The sequence below is a fragment of the Ceratotherium simum genome, chromosome 13 (assembly GCF_057802395.1).
Source record: "Ceratotherium simum simum isolate JZ-2026a chromosome 13, ASM5780239v1, whole genome shotgun sequence".
In the NCBI taxonomy this organism is placed as follows: Eukaryota; Metazoa; Chordata; class Mammalia; order Perissodactyla; family Rhinocerotidae; genus Ceratotherium; species Ceratotherium simum.
This window is the reverse complement of record NC_141912.1, coordinates 62,947,228-62,968,937: the sequence shown is the minus strand read 5'-3', so window position 1 is coordinate 62,968,937 and position 21,710 is coordinate 62,947,228. Positions and strand designations below refer to the sequence as shown.

Here is a 21,710-nt window from a genome sequence, read left to right as displayed (position 1 = left end):
TTAATCTGCTAATTACAAGGGGATTCCAGGATTTGCTGATGCAAAGCTGGGTAGAAGAAATGCCTCCTTAACCATGCATGGGGCATGCCAGCTCCCATACCCCCACATTAATCATAGTTCTAGAAGATGTGTGGTCAGTGGTTTTGTGTCAGGAAGAACCCTCTTTCATCACGTTGAGACAAGAAGCTGCTTTAGTTGCAGCTAAGGAGTTTAAATTCCCAATGATGGGGGAAAGAGAGCCAATTCTCGTCTGGAGCACTAAGCTATAAGATCAAAATCTCCAAAGTAAGAATTAAGACCACAATGTCACTGTTGAAAATAGCCATTAATTTTAGAGGCTACTGAAGATGTTCTTAAAACTTAATTTTTTCTTCAATTCTTTTTTATATACCCAAATAATATCTTCAAACCAAAGCAAATGTGAGGCAGAAATATAAATGACTTTGCATGGAAAACACAACAGGTTTCAACGCCTAAAGTTAAAATATTAGGCCACATGCTGTACACGGGAATGAGACTATCAATGCTGAAACTTACCATGTCAAGCTCAGGTCTGTAATTTGCACTTGTATTTTTTTTCTGTTTTAATAGATCCTTTCCTCCAGTGAATTCAGAGATTTAAAGACCAAATGTAAGTTTTCTGTATTCACAAAACTAGTTGAGAGTGAAGACCGCAGACTGTTTCTAAACTGTTTAATGCATGGAGATTTATACCTAGTGTTTTATTAAATGATCTTATCAGAAATGTTTTGTTCACAGCTTAAATTATTTCACATATTTACCTTTTGATGACACTGGAGTGAAAATGCTTTTTGGAATGACTACCCTGTCTTCTGAGTTTCTTGCCCAGTCAACCATTCCCTTCCGACCTTTCATCGGGAAGTTGATGTCTGTTAGAACAGAGGCTGCAGGAAGCTTCTGAATGCTGGCCACTATTAAAAAAAGAAGTAATAACATCAACTAAAATCTTTCAGTGTAATCAAAGTCGATCAAATTAAACCCTGCAGCATATTCAAAATAAAACGTTGAGCCCAAATTATATTTATCAGAGCTACAAAACAGACATTTCTTATTATTAGGCAATATTCATTAAGATTGCTGATTCTTTTACTTGTCAATCTAGGTTTTTGTTGCTTTCAGCTGGAATCATACAATGATGGTCAATGGTGGGGTGGATATTCTCAGAGTACCAGCAAGTATCACTACACTAATTGTTGATGGTTGGCCTCCATCGCAATTTTTAGAAGCCCATACTGTATTTTTTGTTAAATATTTTGAAATATTTTAACACACTTGATTCATAGACTGAAATTTGCATCTCAATCTGAACTTTGTCTTCAGAACAAATTTTCTGCACTTACATCTGAACATTGTCTTTGGAACAAATTTTTCATGGATTAGATGAGGTACGATGAAGATTTGGAAACCAAAGCCATATTGCTCAGGGAGACAGAACTATCAGAATTCAAATAATGAAGCACCCATAATGCCATAACTACAGAGCCAATATGACATGCAGAAATGTCCAACAAATAGATTAGTAATAACAAGCAATTCTTAAAATGTACGCCCACTATCGAAAGTAATAAATGTATATATCTGAATGGAGAATTCAGTCTTTACTGGCAGTATTTACATATATATTGAGAAAATTAATGAACGATATGTTTGGTAATGGCTGAATATATTTTTCATTATATATATCCACTATTTTATTATTAATATACACACATATATATATAAAACTACATATAATAAAATTATGAAGATAAATACTTAGTCACTTATTGATTATACACATTTTCAATTAAGAAATGTGATCTGTATAACTTTTACATAGGTCCATACTTGTTGCATGTTAGTTTCAGGTGTCCCATGGAAGATTTAAAGAGAAAGATGATGGGGCAACTCTAAAAGCTGTCACAATAAGAAAGCTAAAGCAAATAACCATTAGGCTCCTCATAAGTGGATTTCATTCTAAAGAAACGTGTAATTTAGACCAAGAGAGGATGAAAGTAAGAATTTAACAATATTAATTGTATAAATATATTACTGCACCATTGGCTTAGTTCCAAATTAAATTGGTTATGTATTCTTGTACTTCGTTAAAACTCTTTCAGGCTATTACGCACATCCATTATCAGCATCGGATGGAATTTCATTTGGCCTGTAATTTGACATAATAGGCTTAAAAAGGATTTTGTAACTAAATATTGACGGGAAGACGGTGCTGGGTAACACATACATTAGTTACGGATGTTAAATGCTGTTTTTGGATAACATCTCTAATTATTTTAGTTTCTTTAATTTTTCAAACAATAAGGTCTTTACTGTTCATCAATAACCCAGTTCACGTGTCCTAAAGGGTCCAGATCCTCCACCACACATAGATGGGCAGATCGTCACATTGGCAACACGTTCTTTCTGAAGGTCCCTGAGCTTGATTCTATATGCAAACTAAGTCCATCTACTTCCAAATTCTTTGAATCTGACTTTCATTGTCTTGGTGTTTAGAGAAAATTTATTTCACCTCTCTGCCTAAAAACTGATGAAAAGAAATGAAGGTTTTTCTGACTGTCACACAACTGATTTTTATTATAAAGGAAAATAAACGAGAGACAAATTGTTGGGCCCTGAGGTCTAAGAATTCTTCTGTTTCTGTACACATTGGATAGAAAACAAACAAAAAGAAGAAATAACAAATGGAGGGACCATATTCTGTACCAACTATATATCACTTTATCCTGACTAAATGCTAGTCTAATACCATATTCTTAAATACATAAAAATGATATAATTATACACACATGTATCTCACTTTATGAAATGCGTTCATTTTTCAATTAGACGCACATTGGCCATTAAATTACGACTATAGATTAGATTGTACTTTTGAATATAGTCTAGATTAAGGGAATATAAAAATCAATAAGGATCACTATTTAATTTACGCAAGAAATCCTTTACATTGCATAGTCTTGAGCATAAGAAGTACATAAAAAAATTTATTCATTAATTTTAGTAGAAGTGTAGTTCTTAAAGTAAGATGATATTTTCAATAAATACATTATAAAAAGGGATATGCCTTCATAGACTGATGAGATTCAAATGCTAGCCTTCAAGATATCAGTATATGTGTTCTTTAAAATATGCAGTATTTAAAATTGCACATCTTTACCTTAAACCTACCTAGGAAGATGCCTAAGATGACACTGTGGTTCTCCATGACCCTGCAGTGATTAACAAGAAAACCTATTTCCATATAGCAAAAATAACTTGGACCCATCCAATCTTCAATTCCTTCCCTTCTTCACCGAGTTTAACTGTCCAAAACCCTTAGGTAAAATTTAGATGCAGTTATGGTCTTTAGGGATCTGGGAAGCTCGTATGTTAAGTGAATACCAAAGAGATAAGATTAAAAACGAATGCTTAAACTCTGTCTCAAGTAACTATGTGTCCAGTGCTGACACATAGTGTGACACATAGGACATATATGCAAAGGGTTAAGTGCACAACCTACATACTTTGCTTCTGTCATAATTGCTGCATTAAAACCAGTCATTGTGGGCATTTGGATGATAGAGCATCTTTCCTTAAAAATTGAGAAAATGCCTTTCTTACAGAAGATTAAAGTGCTTAGAAGAAACTTCAAAGGACACGGTGTCCCTGAACAAAGAGGCACATCTTGAATGTTCCAAGAATTACCCTAAATTCACTGTATTGTGTTTTTATTACAACACTAGATTTGATTTCTTATGCAATAAAAATAGGTGACTCATCACTGATAAACCTTGAAGGAAAACCAGCTGCACTTTAATTTTGCATTTTTAATACTTTCCTTTCAAATTTGGTTATACAGCATAAAATTCCTTTGAGAGCATCATGTCTGCTATTGGCCAAGCTCTCAAAGGATTCAGGTTCAGTATAGATTTTTACTCATCAGAAAGCAGAGGGAATTTTTGCAGATGGGTCTAAAAGCACATGAGCAGTTTGTTTGTCTTTGCTTTTTTGTAACCACTGAGGCCTCCTTTGGTTCATCAAAGCAGGGTATGGCTTCTAATTTTTCCCGAGGAAAATCATGAGGCTTTAGCCCTTTGCCCTTATGGAGGTCCCGGAGGAGGAGGATGGTGACTCTGTGTTATTCACCCTTTTAACATGAATGGTCCACTTACAAGCTGGAGTTAGTTAATTTGATACATCAGTTGCACCATGGACAAGAATGGAAGGCAGGTGGAAGGAAAAGACTAGAGAGCAAGAGTGCAGGGATGAATGATGCAGGAATGAGCAGAATGGGCAAATGAGGGCCATGAGAGGAAAACGGCAGTTTACCAGAGGGGCCTAAGTGTGGGCTCTGTATCTGGCCCCTGGATTCAAATCCCTGATATTTTAAGCTAACTATAATGTTTTAGTTTTAGTGGCCAGGCCCAGTTTACCCCTGCAGTTTTGTGTAAGTATGAATAGCATCTCCTATTACTCTCAAAATTCTCATTTTAGAAGATAAATTCCATGTTTATCTTATAAGTTGCGTGACACTGGGAAAATTGCCTAACTTCTCTGTGCCTCGATGTCCTCTTCTGTCATATGGGAATAATAAAACATTATCTACTTCACTGGGATGTTGGGGATGCAACAAGTTACTGTATGTTGAGAGGTGAGAGTCAGTGCCTAGAACAGTACTGGAGCACGGCTGGTCCCAAGCAAGGGACAGCTATTATCATTAGAGTAGGTTTTCTCACTATCATGTCCAAGGGAATGGCCTCACTCTGTGTTCCATATGATGATAAAGTATTTGACTTTTGCATCATTCTTTTTTGGTTGTCCTTTGGTGACCTTAGGCATGAGATTACTATTGAAAACTTTATGTTGAATACATTAAGATAACCAAAGGCAGGAAATGTACTTAAAATAAACAGAGCTCATCCTTTAGTCCTTAAATGTACCACCTAGGCAGTGGAATAGGGATTCGTCTTTACTCATTCCCTCTTCCCCGCCCTCCCTCCCTTCCTTTCATTTTTCTGATAGATTCTCCCTGAGGGAGGGGCTGTCTTCTCTGGTTATTTGGTCTCACAACGTCAGCCAGGTTAAAAATCTATTGCCTCAATCAAGAAAGGAAATGACTTCATCATGAATGACAAACTCAGTATTCTCATTTCAGCCAAGGCCACAGACTGTAAAGAGAACTTCAAAAGCACTACTTTTAAGCAGTGACCTAAGTGCTTAATGCAGCAACTCACATTCTGTAAATGAGCAGAGGAAACTCCCAAGCGAGGGCACCTCATTCATTATCATAAACACACGTAGAGGGGAGAGAAGAAGTGTCAGAGATGCCTTCAAAACTGTCCTTCTCACTGTTTCCTTATATTGATGTTTCTGGCATATTGAAAGTTTGCATCATTTTTCATGTTGATTCAGAGGGAACAACTTACAAACTGGGTACTGACTCATCAATATTAGAAAATTGGCCAGTTATCAAAATGGAATTGCTTGCGGAAAACATCACTCAGTATTACTAGGTGGTCACCTGCACAGTTTTGAAATCCTGCAAGAAAAATATGGGAGGGAGGGAATGACGCATTGCATCAGTGTGTTAGAAAGCAGCCATTAGTCTTGTTCATGGACCCAAGGAAGCACACAGGGGCTGAGTAGACCCTACACATAGTGAGACCTCCTGGCATTTAGCAGCTTAAAGAGCCATTACTTTTATATTTATTTAGCAATGCTGAGTGCATTTGGGAGGGAAGGGAAGGACAGATGACATTTATTGAACACTTGCCATGACCTTGGCACTCGTCACCCCTTCCTTAATTCATGCAACAAGTATTTATCAAATGCCTCCCTTGTGTCCACAAATAAAGTTTTATTGGAATCCAGCCAGACCCACCATTAACATGGAGTCTAGGGCTGCTTTCATGAAACAGTGGCAGAGTCAGACAGTTACAGTGGGGACTATATGGTTTAGGAACCTAAAATATTTACTCTCTGGCCCTTTACAGAAAAAATTTGCCTACCCCTGTTCTTGACACACATCGGAGAACCTATTTTTAAATACTGCAATTTTTCTTTAAAGAGAAATAGATTCTAAAAGCATCTTAGTTTTTGCACTTTTTTTGTGATCTACTGTATGTTTTTTTCTGATACTTTTCTCTTTCTATGCCACAAGAATATAGTAAGGGAAATTGAAGCTGATTATACCAATTTTCTTTCAGTTTTTCCAAGGGGTATGTTTTGTGGACTTTTAGAAACAGGCGCTTTTTATAATTGTTCATCTTCTCTATTCAAGTAGTTCACAATTTTGTTCCTAATATAAATGCAAAATAAAATGTGATTTGGGAATCATTTTTGCATGTATACCTGAATAGTAAAAACAAGTCAATATAGAAAATGTTTTAGGAAATAAATTCTCCCTCTTCTCCTAACCAGTGAAATTAAGAACAGAATTCCTGTAGAGGAAGAAGCATTAGATGATAATCACCCGAGTATAAAAAAATGAGAGCTTTTGCATGTGCAACATTATTGACTCTCTTTTCATATGTGTATATGTGTTTGTGTGTGTGTGAGTGTGTGTGTGTATGTCTGTACAATACATTGTTTTTCATACTTAAGGGTGTTTAAACCTTACTCGAGAGCTAAGTCAGGAACTTATGAGGAGTTAGGCACCAATGCAGGCAGGAAACGACAACAGAAGTCAACAATCCCCAAGATGGTGAATCATCCATTCGCAGCAGTAATAGGACTGAACAGTTCTATGATGAGAAGAGAAAAGACATCCCTGTCGACTGAAGAGTTCATTCTGGATATTCACTCATCCAGGAAACCTCTATTGAGTCCTGAGAGTATTCCAAAGCACTGCCTACACTGAGGACTTAGCAAGTGAGCAGGAGACACAAAGTCTTTGCCCTTAAAGAGCTCACAGTCTAGTGGGGAATATGCACCACTGGAAAGTGAACAAACAATTCAGAGGATTCCAAATTGTGATGGGGGGCATGAAAGAAATAACCGATGAGATGGAGCGTGGTTGGTTGGCCAAGAAGACCTCTCTGAAGAGGACAGAGTGGGCTGTGGTTTGATGGTTGAGTCTGAGCTAAGGGAAGAGGAAACTGACTGTGCAGACCTGAGGCCTGGAAAAGGCCTGTGGTGATCCAGAAGCATCAGAACAGTAGTGTCTGGGTAGGAGGAATGAGAAGAGCAAAGGCATGAGATGAGGAAACTTAATATGTCCTAGAGTTATAGCAGCATTTTTAACAGGGCAGAAAAGTTTAGGCAGCAGAGTAGTAGGAAACAAGGCTGAAAATGTCATTGTAGGCTAAGAGATCTGGAAACCTGGAGCATGATCAAATTTAGGACTTGGAGATGTAAATTAGACGCCTTCTAATTAGAAGTAAGAGTTGATAACGTGGACATGGATAAGTTCTCCTAAAGAGAGAATACAACGGACAGATTTATTCATTCAACAGGTATTAATTGAGCCCCTAGTTCATGCCAGGCACAGTTCTAGGCACTGGAAATACACCAATGAACAAAACAGTCCAAGTCCCCACCCTCATGGGACTGGCACAGTACCTGGGGAGAAAGGAACAAATAATACAACCAGACAGAACATCAGTAATGATAAATGATGTGAGAGAGAATGAGGAGTGGGGTCGGGAAGCTTTACTAAGTAGAGAAAGCTTCCTTGGTAAGCTGGCATTTGTGCAGACACTGAAAGAAGTGAGATGGTGAGCTATGCGGATATCGAGGAGATGACAGAAAAAAGCTGAGAAATGTAGTTCAGGAAAGGCTCACTTTTAGAGGGCAAAGAGAAATAAACAGGTAAAGACACCAAAAATTAATGGAGATGGGGAGAGAGAGAGAGAGAGGAAGAAGAAAACCACAATAGTAAAGTAACTCAGGAACGGAGAGATGTATTTTAATAATGACAGAGTGGCTTTATAAGGAGGCAAAGGCTTTATAAAGATAAAGGAGAAGGGCCATTGGTTTAAAAAAACAAAAACCATACTCCATTGCAGAGGTTGGCAAATTCTTTCTATAAAAGGCCAAAATGTAAATACTTTCAGCTTTATGGATCATCAGGGCTCTGCTGCAACTACCAACTCTGCTGGTAGGATGTGAAGGCACCCACAGACAATCCATAAATGAACCATCATGCAAGAAAATATGGTGCTTATCATATAAGAAAAACTGTCTTATGTGACCAATATTGTGGTTCTTTAATTCAAGAAACGTTTATTGGGCAGAAACTTTGACTTCCCGCCACCCAAGCACTTTCTTCCCCAGAGTCTCCATCTTAATAGAAGGTGCTGCCATGTATGCAGATGTTCAAACCAAAAACCTAAGTAAGGGTCATTCTCTACTTCTGGTTCTCCTCTGCCTCCTGCGGCCCCTCCATCAACACCCCCTCCCAGTATTATTTCCAGAATGTGTTTTAAATCATTGCCCTTCCTCTGTCTGCATCCCACAACCCTCTAGAAGCCACCAGAACCTCGAACCTGAACTGACTCAAGAGCTGCCCGACTGGCCTTCTTGTTTCTACTCTTGTTCCCTGCATTTCTTCTCTCAGAAACCAGAGTTATCTTTTAAAAATATAAATCAGATCACGTTTTTCCCTTCCTTGAAGTAATTAGATAGCTTGCCCTTAGAATAAAATCCAAATCTTATACCATGGCCTTACAAGGCTCGGCATGGTCGGCTTGTCTGTCTCTGCAATCACATTATACATGGCTGTCTGGTTTGCTCACCCTGAGCAAGTTGCACGTGTCTTTTCCTTTCTACCACAGGGTTTTTCTTCTCTAACTAGAACATTCTTTTCTATCCTTAATCCTTGAGTCTCTGCCAAATTACTTTTTCCTTAGCTGGGTCTGTCTTAACCTCCCCATATAAAGAAATTCAATTCCCTCCCATTCTTCTCTATTTTATCATACCGTTTATTTTCTTTATGGCCCTATTCACAGTTAAATTGTCTAGTTTATACAGACTTGTTTATTGTCTGCCTCCCACACTGGACTATGATCTTCAGAAGGGAAAGAACTGCCCCTATTTACTGTTGTATCATAGGACCCTAACATATAGTAGGTTTGACACAACTCCCCATATTTTTATTTAATGAACGAGGTTTACCAAAGGCTCAACAGGAGGCATAGGGTTTAATGTGACATCTTTGGGCCCTGGGGACAAATAGACTTAGTTTTCCAATTATTTCGTGATCTTTGGCAAGTCCTTTAATTGCCCTTCAGTTTGACCATCTGTAAGAATCAATAGCCTTTCATGAGGATGAAGCCAAAGACAGTTAGCTCATTCCCTATCCACAACAAGACACAATATACGCCAATTTCCTTTTCTCCTTCACCTCAACCATTCTCTGCCTTGTGGAAAATACTGTGGAAGATTCAAAATTAAGAAACAAAAAATCCTTGTATAGAAAGAGCTTACAGTCTAGTGAGACACCTGTTTCCCTCAAATATCTTAAGCACGGGCAGATGGGTGTAGGAACTTTTCTTCTGAACTCCAAACCTGTCCACTTGAACTCTTCAATTGAATGTTTTCAGGCATCTCAATCACAGCATACCCCAAGCTTAACTCCTGATTTCTACCCACTCTTCATCAAAATACTCCTTCCTAATGCCATCTTTCCCATCTCTATGAAGGGTACCTCCATCCACCCTTTTCTCAAGACAGAGAACAGCAAGTTATCCTTGACATGTCCATATCCTCATCCCCAGAATCTAGTCCATCACTGCGCTTGCAGTTTCTCTTCCAAAGCATAACTTAAAGCTGCCTGCTTATCTCCACCTTGACTGCCACACAATAGTCCCTCAGATCTTGCCTAAATTAAACTCACCAGGTCCACAGCCTCCATTCTTGCTCCTTTCCTGTCCACTCTCCGCACTGCAGTGAGAGTATTTGTAAAGCAGAGTTGAACCATGTTACTCCCCAGTGGTTTCCTGTTACACTTGTGCAAGATACAAGATCATTTCCAGGTTCTCCATGACCTGATCCTTGACGTTCTCTTCACTGTCAGCTCATGACTTTTCCCATGAACAGCTGCTCTCCAGTCACACTCACATTCTTTTACTTCACACCAACACCTTCGCTGGCTAATTCCACTCAACCGTTGGGTCTTGGCTTAGATACCAAGGAGAACTTTCTAGCACTGAGCAACCACTGCTCACATATCTAAGTTAGGAATCCTGGTTAGTTTCTCTTCTTTATATCATTTACCCCAATTTAAATTATATCTATGAATCTGTTTATCTATCGATATGTATTTTCATTTTAAAAGTTCTTTTTCCTTACATTACATACAATACAAATTATATACTGATTCATTCATTCACATAAGTTTTATATTTAAAAACTGAACATCTTCCCCACCACAGTGTAACCTCCATAAGGGCAGAGACCAGGCATATTTGGCTCATCTTTCTGTGCCCAGAAGATAGTTGGTACCTGGTAGGCACTTAATAAATATTGATTTACTATAATGAATAAAGGAAGAAATGGAAAGCAGGAGATGAATTTTAACTGGGGAGGGGGACTGGGCCAGGTTCAGTACATGACTCTAAGATAACGTAGATGAGAACAAGGAGGTGGTTTCAAGTTGTTCGTACAATTTTAGCCATTTCATCTTACCTAAAAGAAACCATGGGCCCTAAGCCTTTTTCAAAATAGGGAGAACTGGGGTGAGACGTGTGTGCCTAACCAAATGAAATTATCTGGAGAAAGCAGGGGGACAAATGGCAGCAAGAGATGATGCCATTTACTGCACTCTTACGCGTCAGTGCTGGTGCATTGCTCCCCTTAACCCCACAAGACACTCTGAACCAGTACAATTAACCCCATTTGATAGACTAGTATCATTATGCTGCAAAAACAACCTTTAGATCCTAATGGCATTATAGTAAAGATTCATGAGTTTACAGTTGGAATATAAACAAACTCGTTTTGTTGAAAAAAATTAATACATGAGCTCTATAATTGTGAACATCACTTCTTACCCATCAAGTTCAGATAACAGTTTTGGTCTTAGTGTCAACAAACCAAAATAAGGTCCCCCCAAAAAACTCCCAAATGAACAATAATTTACTCTTCTTCCCCACACACCTGCATACACAAATACATAAAAACATATGCTCTAAGATTAAATTGAGGGTTCTATTTCACTACAATAATTTACATGTAGTTAAAAAGGGTACACCAATCAATCGCAATTTTCTTCACCTATGGAGTTTAAATTATATCACACAATAATGTACTTACTTTTCTGTTAATAAATTCATATATAAAAGGAAATATTCCATATTTCTAATATGCTATTATATTTTTAAAATATTATGGATTTTTAGAATAAATTTTAAAGATAGAGGTTATCAACTTTAGTAAGAATATTATTGCATTTTAGGGAAAATGAAGAAAAAATTGAAGGAGTTAAGGAAAGTTAAAAGAGAATTAATCAGGCAATGAGTTTGGAGAAAGCAGAAGACTACCTAGAAAAAGGGAAAGAGCGATTACTGTTCTCGATAATGGAAACAGAGTCTTCAAAAGGAGGAAGGTTCATATTTCAAAAAGTAATAAAGTAGCCCAAATGGATATTGAAGTTGGTTATTAAAACATTTTGTAGTAGCAAAGAAAATGTTTCAATATCTTAATACCAACTATATCCCCCTGGATTCCTATTGCAGTTTAGAACCCTATTAATAATTTCAGTGTATCAGGCTTTATTTTATTTGAGAATATATATTTGGATATATAACCTATTAGCCAATATGAACCCTTCCCTTATGAATTGCACAGTCAATACAATTATAACATTCTATTTTGTAGTCATCAGCTAAACCTCAAATAAAATACTGTCCAGCATATAAAATTATATGTCCTTTAAAGGTTGTTATTATTAGATTTTCAATTCAGTTTAACTTTTATTAAAAAGTATCTCCTTTTTTGATGTGACTTTAAAAACCCACAAATTCCCCCTAAGCCCATAGTATGAATTTTAAGGGTATCTAAAACAACCGCATTTCAGGTTCAAACACTGATAAACATTTTAGAACATACACACACACACACACACACACACTCACAGCCGCTCACTCACGTTCACATGCCACTGACCGAAACAGAAGACCAATGAAAGAAAACACATTAAACTAACCACCTAAGTAATTATTTACATTTCTAAAGTTAAAACTCTTCATATGAAAAGTTTAAGTAGGTAACAAAATCAGAAAAATATTTTTGACTGTTCAAAAGACATTATTTAAAGACAAAAGAGAACTAATTCATTTATGAATTCAGGAGGATATAGTAATGCTACAGAATTATTTGATGCATCTATAGAGATAACTAGCCAGCCCTGGTGGTCTAGTGGTTACCATCCAGCGCTCTCACCACGATGGCCCTGGTTCGTGTTCCAGTCAAGGAATGCACCACCCATTTGTTGATTGTCACACTGTCGAGGTTGCGTGTTATTGTGATGCTGAAATCTATGCCACCAGGATTTCAAATACCAGCAGGATCACCCATGGTGGACAGGTTTTAGTGGACCTTCCAGACTCAGACAGAGTAGGAAGAAGGACTTGTTCACCCAATTCTGAAACAAGTGGCCATGAAAACCCTATGAATAGCAGTGCAGCATTGTCTGATACAGTGCCAGAAAGTGAGAGGTAGGTGCAGAACAACAGGGCAGGGTTCCGCTCTGCTGTACACAAGGTCACCAGGAATCGGAATCCACTCCATGGCACTAAAAACAAGTAGAAATAACTGATACAAAAATTTTGCAGACTACAGGTGATGGATTACATGTTAAGGAGCAGAAATTATAAGATTAAAGCAGAAAAGATTCTTCTCTGTGAATTATTCAAAGGAGCCAGGATCTAATGACAAATAAATACAAGAAAGAGAGGAGCAGCTTCTTAAGACAACAAAGTGCACACACCACTGAAGCGTTTGTGGGCCTTTGTGTCGCGACAGTGGAGAAGACAACTGTGTAACAAACTCACTTTAAAACAGACACAGCAGAAATGGCTTTCTAGATTTAGTTATATTATCTTCCTAGAAGTCTGGGATCCTGATCTACTTTGTGAAATAAACAATAATTGTACTATTGAGATTTAAAACACACACACACACACACAAGACCTGGAGTATTAAATTTAGGTAGGAACTTTAGAAGTTCCCTGGGGGAGCAGACCGTGGCTGTGGGGGCTGAGTGACCTGACCCGAGGCACACACCCAAACAGCAGCAGAGCTTATATTTGGCCCTATATCTGTCCACTACCAATTACCGAGGGCCTAGTACACGCCAGATGCTAAATATATATTATCTTTACTCTTTATAATAACTCTTCAGGGAGGACATTATTATTATCTCTACTATAGAAAGGACCAAACTGAGAGATTTAGAGATGAAATAACTTGCAGAAGGTCAGTTAGCTGTAGAATAGCCAAGGTTCGCAGACGATTCTAGCTTCACAGCCAGTATGTTTTCCTAGATACGAAATGGCATCCCTGCTCACATCAACATCGAGAGCACCAGTCTTTAATCCGGTCAGAGTTTTCAGACAAACAGAGTTTCTCGTCAAATTCAGATGAGAACCTATTTATTTGAAATTCAATGAAGGAAGCAATGGAGAAGAGGAATAATTTAGTATGGAATTTTTGGTATAACTAAGTAAAATAAGACTTTTGAAAAGGTGAAATCATAAAAGAGAACAATGAAAAAATTGTTAGAAGAGAATCAGTGTCTCTTCTCTCTTCACTGGTTGTCGTTACAGAGGCAGACCACTATTGCCATAGATATAAGCAAATATCGCTATGGAGACAGAGAAAATGGAATTGTTTGTCATATTCACAGAAACTCGCAGCAACATCCTTTTAATTAGGTCAACAGCAAAATCAGAAGGAAGGCAAGCAGAACGCCAGTTTTAGTCATTTCAAATCCATAAACCAATAGAGACCAGAGGTATTATTTTATAACATGCAAGTTTTGTTTTTAGTTGGCTTTAGATTTTATGTTTCTATTCTGGTCTGTAAGTGTGAGTCTACCGGGTTCTGAATGAATTAACCTTAGAATAATGAAGTAGCGCTGCCGACGTCTTTTAGATGCAATGTCTCCAGGGAACTGGGAAGCCATTCAGTTTCCCATATGGCCCCTCTGCTGATCCCAGCTCTGAAAGCCTTTCCCTAGCTGGAGTCCTCTTCCAGATCTCATGAACTGAGGTGAAGCACAGATCTCTTTACGCAAAGCCCTTCTTCACAGCTTCCCCAGGGCACAGAAGTCATGAGCAACTTCTTTGCAGAAACTCATGTTCTTTATAGAGAATAATTAAAGAAAACTCAAACCCAAAATTTCTGTGGTTAGGTCTATGTGTCAACATGTGAGAAACTCAAGAACTCTCAGTCTGTATTCTCACCAGAAATCTTAATTTTTAAAATTGTGGTTTTCTATTTCGGGACAGCTTTCACAATCCATGTCCAATACACGAAGACGTACCACTAAAACACATGTCTTCACCATGGCTGTTAAATGCATTTCATCCTCTAGGCTTTAAACTCTTTTCTCATAGTGCACATAGCTACGGTAAAAGTCAACTTTTCCTATTCGTGTGCCAATGCTGCTGAGCATTACTACACATCCTATATGTTGTACATTTTCAACTGACTTTTGTGTGACCTCATTAGGTTTCTTTAGACCTTGAGCATTTTCCCAGTAAATATAAAATCCAAAAGAAACAACAGGCCTTAGAGCCAAAGGTTCAGTCTTCATCCAGGCATTCTCCTCTAAACGGTCACTGAAGGGAAGGAGACTGAATGAGGAACAAATATCTTCACAAAATTTTCCCTGGCTAAAATGTGTTATAAAAGACTCATTAAAGATATAATATAGTCATCCTTTAAAAATATGTAATTAACCAGAAAAACAATTTTAAATTTTCTAATAAAGTATATATACATGAAAAATATTACTAAAAAGAAAATAGAGGTCAAGAGTCCTTTACTTTAATGTAGAAATACAGAGCATATGAGTAAGATTTCCCTAGAGTCATATCAAAAACTATAGTGAAGTTCTTTATGTAACAGAAATAGGTTAGAGCGTGGTTGGGTGAGCAAGACAACGGAACAAATCTTTAACTCTCAATTACTAAGATGCAAAGGGATAAAAATGCATCCACTCTGAATGGGAGCACTGATGTAGGACAAATTGTGTGCGGGCCCTCAACAGCCTGGCAGCAAGGTTGTTAGGAGTAAATAGTGTCATGAATATTTGTGAAAGTGTGAATTTGGGAAATGGTATACAGTATAAGGGATGCTTTACCAAACCTTTTCTTGGAAAATCTAAGAAATAAAAGGAGGAAAAAAAAAAACAAATAAAAACATTTTCCTATAAATTGTACCCAAATAGCACTTCTGAAAAGAGTTCCTTAGAATAATAGCCACTGTCTGATAGCAGAATATTTTCGTTAAAATGTACAGTCAAATAATGTATATGTAAGATACTGTAAGAAAACGGGTATTCCAAAGTAGCAACATGTAGACTCTGTTCTTTCTTAGTGGTAAATTAAACCAGGATAAAGAAGCAAAAGCTGTTAAAGATCTGGAGACCATAGGAGAGTTTCAGAGCAGAGCAGGAGTGAGGATTAGAGCCAGGAAATGCATAACACAGGGATGACAGAGGGAAAGCTGAGGGCATCTGGGTTACTCGAATTGAGAAAGAATGGCATTAACAATGTTTTCTAGTTTGAGTTTTTCAGCAACAAGAAGCACTATTTAATAATGACTCCATGAATAATTGTGTCCTTGAGTAGGGCTGCAAAGGCAGATTAGATAAACCTGGAAATATTATGTAACTATTTTCACCCCGGTTAACTTCTAAAAGAATACAGGCCTGCTGATAATTTGAAACACTGTAGCATGATGACGTCTGGGCTGTAACTCTGAGAGCAGCGCTGCTACAAATAAGACAGGTTAAGCTGGAGAGAGAAAGGTGCTTTGGAAAGACTTTTCCAATTTGGATAATAAACTTCTATTTATTTTTAAAAAATTTATTAAAAAAAATACAAAATAGTTTAAATAGAATGGAGCTGACCAGTCCATGGCTGGACTTGGTTGTCCCTGAAGCATTTTTCCATTTTTGAGGTTCTATGACTTTATTATAAATAGAAAAAGAAACACAAAAATAGTAGGGAAAGCAGGATTTATTTCACTTGTTAACTGGCAGCTCAATCTGAGTTACAGCTTTAAAAAGTCATTCTAGCTTTTGTCCAAGGATTCAGATGGTGGAATGACGACAGAATGCTGATGGCTACAAAGGACGAAATTGCTTAAAATGCAAGAGCAAGGATTTGTATTGGACTCAGGAACAAGTATATATAAAAAACAAACAGCATGGTGACTATAGTTAATGATACCGTATTGCGTATTTGAAAGTTGCTAAGAGATTAGATCTTAAAAGTTCTCATCACAAGAAAAAACTTGTCATTGTGTGGTGATGAATGTTAATTAAACTTATTGTGTCAATCATTTTGCAATATATACATATATCAAATCACTATGTAGTACATCTAAAACTAATACAATGTTATATGTCAATTATATCTCAATAAAAATTTTAAAAAAAGAAAAAATAAACCAAAACAAGCTTGCTTTGGATCCTAAACTTTAGAGATATTTAAATTGTTGCCAAAGCATGTTTTTGACATTTGTTTATACTCTACAGGACCCTCTCTTTCTTTCACGCCCTACTTCCAGCCATTTTCAAACTCTGTTAGATCAACCATTAAAAGGACTCCAGCATCTGAACTCCGCACAGTTTCTACTGGCATGTGGTCCAAGCCACTGAGCCCTCTCACCTGGCCTATTGCGATAAATACCCTACAAGTCTCCTTATAGCCACTCTTACCCCTTGCAGTCTATTAGTTTCCACTCTGCAGTCAGAATGGTCCTTTCAGAACATAGATCAGATCAGGTTATTTTTCGGCTCAAATTCCTCAGTGGTTCTGCACCTCGTTCAGACCTACAGTCACATGCCTACAGTCACATGTGACCTACAGTCAAATGCCCACTGGCCTCCTCTGGTGCTTCTAAGATATTGAGCACAGGGATCCTCATGGTTTTTGTATTTATTGTTCCTTCTGCTGGAAATGTTCTGTCCCCACACATCACTGTCTCATGCTCTCAAGGCATTCAGGTCTATATCCAAATACCACTTCTCTGATCAGAGGCCTTCCCTGACCATCCAACCTAAAATGATCTCCTCTCTTCACATTCTATCCCTTACCCTGATGGATGCTGTCTCTCTCCTCACATCACTTATAACCATTGGGCATGTTACCTGGTACTTGTTTGACATCTGTCTCTGCTATAAAACGTTAAGTTCCATGAGAGCAAGAGCTCTGTTCGATTCGTTCCCTGAGAAATCCTCAGAACCTAGAGCGGAACCTGGCACATGTTTATTGAATGGATGTCTAAGACCTCCGAAAGCCAATTAAATCCATGAACATTACCAATCTGTTATACTGACACTGGGGAGCATCTAAAATGGGGTTCTCATTTGGGTGGAAGACAGCCCATCCATATCCCCCGAGAAGTGTGTTTTGGTTGCCACTAGAAGGGTTTGATATGGCCTTTCCCACTAACCTCCCCAGTGCTTCTACCCCTAACCATTTGGAATAAGTGGATCACAGAAAACACAATGAGACATTCCTATTAAATGAGAAATAAAGAACTTATAGTGTTGCATATCATAACAAGTCATAGTTTAAAATTATGTTTGAACTATTTATTTTCTCAACAGAACCAGTATGTTAGTACAATAAAAAAAAAAGTATTAGTTTTTTCTTTCTGACCTAGAGAAAAACACACCACTTGTTTCACGTGTCTAGTAAGAACGAGTGGTGGAGAGCCAGGAGGCGAAGGGAGAATCTGACGCTTTCAGACTCAAGTCTAGCTGACTGAACCAACATCGGGTGCTACAGATAAACAAGAAAGATGTCAAATTGTGTATTTCTCAGGCTTGGTGTCAACTCACTACAAGTGTCTTATTTTTAAAGAGAGGAAGTTAAACAAGTGATGAAGATGTATGAACCACAAAACTAAGCCATGACAGAAAGGAAAATCAGCCTAGAAAGAGACACAACTTCGTTTTTATAATTACATCATCAGATTGAAAGTTGGTTTCTCAATTGAAGAACAAGATATTCTACCAAAAATGATTAAATTTACCAGTGGGTGGAAGAAATAACATAGATCTGATGCTGATGGGATGGCATTATGGAGAAAAAGGAGATGGCAAAATCGTATTATGCCATTCTTCAGATTGAATTTGGATTCAATTTCAGAAAATATCAAGTATGAATGTTCATCCTGAAGAGACCAGGATTTCATATTTCTAAATCAAGGATAGACAGTGACATTTAGCTTGGCAGAGAAAAACGTCTTAACTCGAATGTTTTCAAGGCACTGGCCTTACTGGATTACTAGAGACCTGAAACTATATCTTTCAGAATCTTGTATCGCTTAGGGTTTATTCATAGAGACAGTTTTTGAAATTCCTTATAGCTAATAATTACAACGTTCTGTATTTTGAGATTTTATTAGCCTAGAAAATATTCCTTTTTTGTCTAATATTGTCAACTTCGAATAGTTCCTAAGGAGCAGTTGTGAGGTAGCAGTAAGTGGGCGTAGCATCATTCATCTGTGCAAAGTAAATCCCTGGAGATAACTGCAGCAAAATGTAAGGGGGTGAGCCATTGAACCCACCTGAAGAGCTCGGAAATTTAGATCCTGTTCATTGCGTCTGCACTTTTCCTGGAGAACTTATTCCATCAGCAATCACATGAGATTTTTCTTAACTCTAATACTCTGAACTTTATTAGCAATTGATATTAACTACAGTATTCATTGTGAAATGTTCTCTCTCGCCTACTAGTTACATGACATTGCTTTTATCCTGCCCTGTTCTGGAATGCTTTATACCTACTACTTCTGACTATTCTTACTCTGACACTTGTTATGATTCTTCGTGTGATTTTTTTTTACCCTCAACATTGACTTTTATTCTATAACTTATATAGCTTCCTTCTAACACTTAAATTTTATTTGAACACAAAATATATTTCTTAATCTGGTTTATTACTATACATATTTTTTCAGGTAATCATATACCACAGAGATCTATCCATAGTCGTACATAGAGATATTTTTTAATTGATATATAATTGACATTTAACATTGTATTAGTTTCAGATGTATGACATAATGAGTCAATATTTGTGTATATTGTGAAATGATCACAGTAAGTCTAGTGAACATCCAACACCACATGTAGTTACAAATTTTTGGTTTTTAATATAGGCATCACCTTACATCTTTTCTTTCTTATTCCTGTCCTGATGGTTGAGAAAGATTTTATGGCTTCAACTATCACTTTTTATGCAGTTGATTATTGTGTATATCATAAATTTGACTTCTCTACTAAAGCCCAAGACCATATTTTATTTTTGCACTTGAGGGTTATACTTGCACCTAAACATTAGTATGTGAAAGGCACTCTCAAATGTTTGCTGAATAAATATAATCTTCATTCCTCCCCTGTTTCTGGCACCTCACGCATTTACAGAATGCTAGCGTTTCTACCCTCAGACAGAGTCTCAAATTCATAACCATGTTTTGGTTTCTATTCATACTATCACTAATTCAACTCTTCACTACCTCCTGCATGGATTACTGTGAAAAGCCTCCTAGTCTCCATGTTTAAAATCTTTCTCAATGTCAACAAATTCTTTTTCTGCTATCACATACATCTTATGAAAGCACAACTCTCAGGAAGTCAAGCTGCAGTATCTCCCTACTGTCTTCAGAATTCAGAACAATTCAGCACCCATGTCTCAGCATGCCTTCCCAATTTTACTTCACTTCCTTTATTTCCATACATATGTGTTCTTATCAAAGTAGACTATGTACCCCTAAATATAATCTCAACTTTGATGACTCTATACTGCTTTTGCTAAAAGAATGTTCTGGATTGTAATGCTCTCCCTACCACTCACTCCTTTCTGTTGAATTGTCAACAATCCAGCCATCCTTAAGAGTCTACACTAAATGTTCTCTTCTCTAAGAAGTTTTTCTAGATCCTTACACAGAATATTCTTGGAATGAATCTCTGTAACATTTGGTTTATATGACACATACCAAAGTGTACTTGGTATTTTATTTATTTATGTAATTCTTTTATTCCACAACTAGACTGCAAACTTCTTGTAGGCTAGAAGATTATTCATTTATTTTAATGACCTGAATCCCTTAGGAAATGCTTTTCTTATAGTAAGAGATAAATTCCTTTTGTTTTTAACTGAACATAATCAGTGGGCTAGCAGCATGCAACACATCACTGATTTTCCTTGAATTAGGTCGATGAATATAACTCAAGTTCTAAGTCCAAACTAAAACAATTAATTTCTAAAGAATAGGCTATACTCACCAATAAATAAAGCAAATATAATATGCTACTTGAAGTTGTTGTGGAACATAGGTGACTAAAAGCATAATAAAAAACTATAAAATACTCTGCTTCAACTTTAGACAAATCTTTGGAACAATGGAAATGCATGCTCATGCCTATCACTCCAATCACAGAAGATCTCATACATTCCGTGCTGTCTTTGGAACTGCAAATAGCTGTGCCTCAAATAATGCACCTTTTTCCTCTTTGGTGCTTAATCTTCTTTGTTTTATGTTACTGCCTCCAAAAAAATCTAAATATTTCCAAGCCGTGAGTCTAATTTTTATCCTTTAATTCTATTTTATACTACAATAAGTATATAAATGTTAAAGAAACGTACAGTTTCAAGAAAGAGAGAGTGGTGAACAAGGCACAGAGGATGTGAAAGATGGAACATAGGAGGAGGTTTAATTGGGCAACTGGGAGTTTCCAGAAGGCTTTTCTGAGAGGAGTTTCCGGAAAGTGATGAGAGAAATGCTGGACTGCAGGGGACTGAAGAGCAAACATTTGGCGAGAAAATATGAAAGTAAGTTTAAACAACTCTTCAGAGAATATTTTAGTTGGAGAAAAATAACTTTAACTCATATTAAATAATATTAAGATATGGTCCCCCTGACATAATTGATAATAATATTTTTTTAAATACATTGAAAAATTCACACTTTTTACTGAGACAAAAACCACTTACTTATATAGCATATTTAGAATATTCAGAATACTATTTTCTGATAAACTGTGGCATACTGAAAATTGAAATCTCTCTGTAGCATATTAATATTTCATATTCATTTATTCATTCATTTATTCAGTAATTATATAAGCTATTTAGTAGTGTTTAGTCTTTAGTAAGTCCTCATTAACTTTCATTTATTATAATTATCATGTGCCTATTTTGAACGTCATATTCATATGTGAATATGAAAAAGAAATATTCTATTTAAGCTCAATTATTTTATATATGCATTGGCTTGTTCGTAGAATATTTTTTCCAAGCCTTGTATTAAACTTTTTCAGATCCTAAGTCCTTTGAGAAGTCAACCAAAGCTATGGACCTGTTTCCTCCAGAAATGAACATGTCCACATTTATACCAAAATGTTCACAGATTTTTAGCATATGAGAGCATTTTGTTTATCAAAAGCTGATACAAGTAGGGACATTTTCAGGTAAAAGAAGCTTCGAAACTCTTCATTTGAACTATTTTTAAAGAGAATCTTTCCA

General features: G+C 36.9%; 1 protein-coding gene across 1 annotated transcript in view; it reads right to left on the bottom strand.

The window, feature by feature from the left end:
• Positions 1-696: 696 nt before the first annotated feature.
• The window catches only part of LOC147915747 (adhesion G protein-coupled receptor B3-like), a 114,583-nt gene continuing 93,569 nt past the window's right edge, over positions 697-21,710 (bottom strand). Inside the window, exon 12 of the mRNA XM_087437837.1 lies at positions 697-932. Coding sequence (XP_087293963.1) covers positions 766-932 — 167 coding nt within the window. The 3' untranslated portion in view covers positions 697-765. The remainder of the gene's footprint in view (positions 933-21,710) is intronic.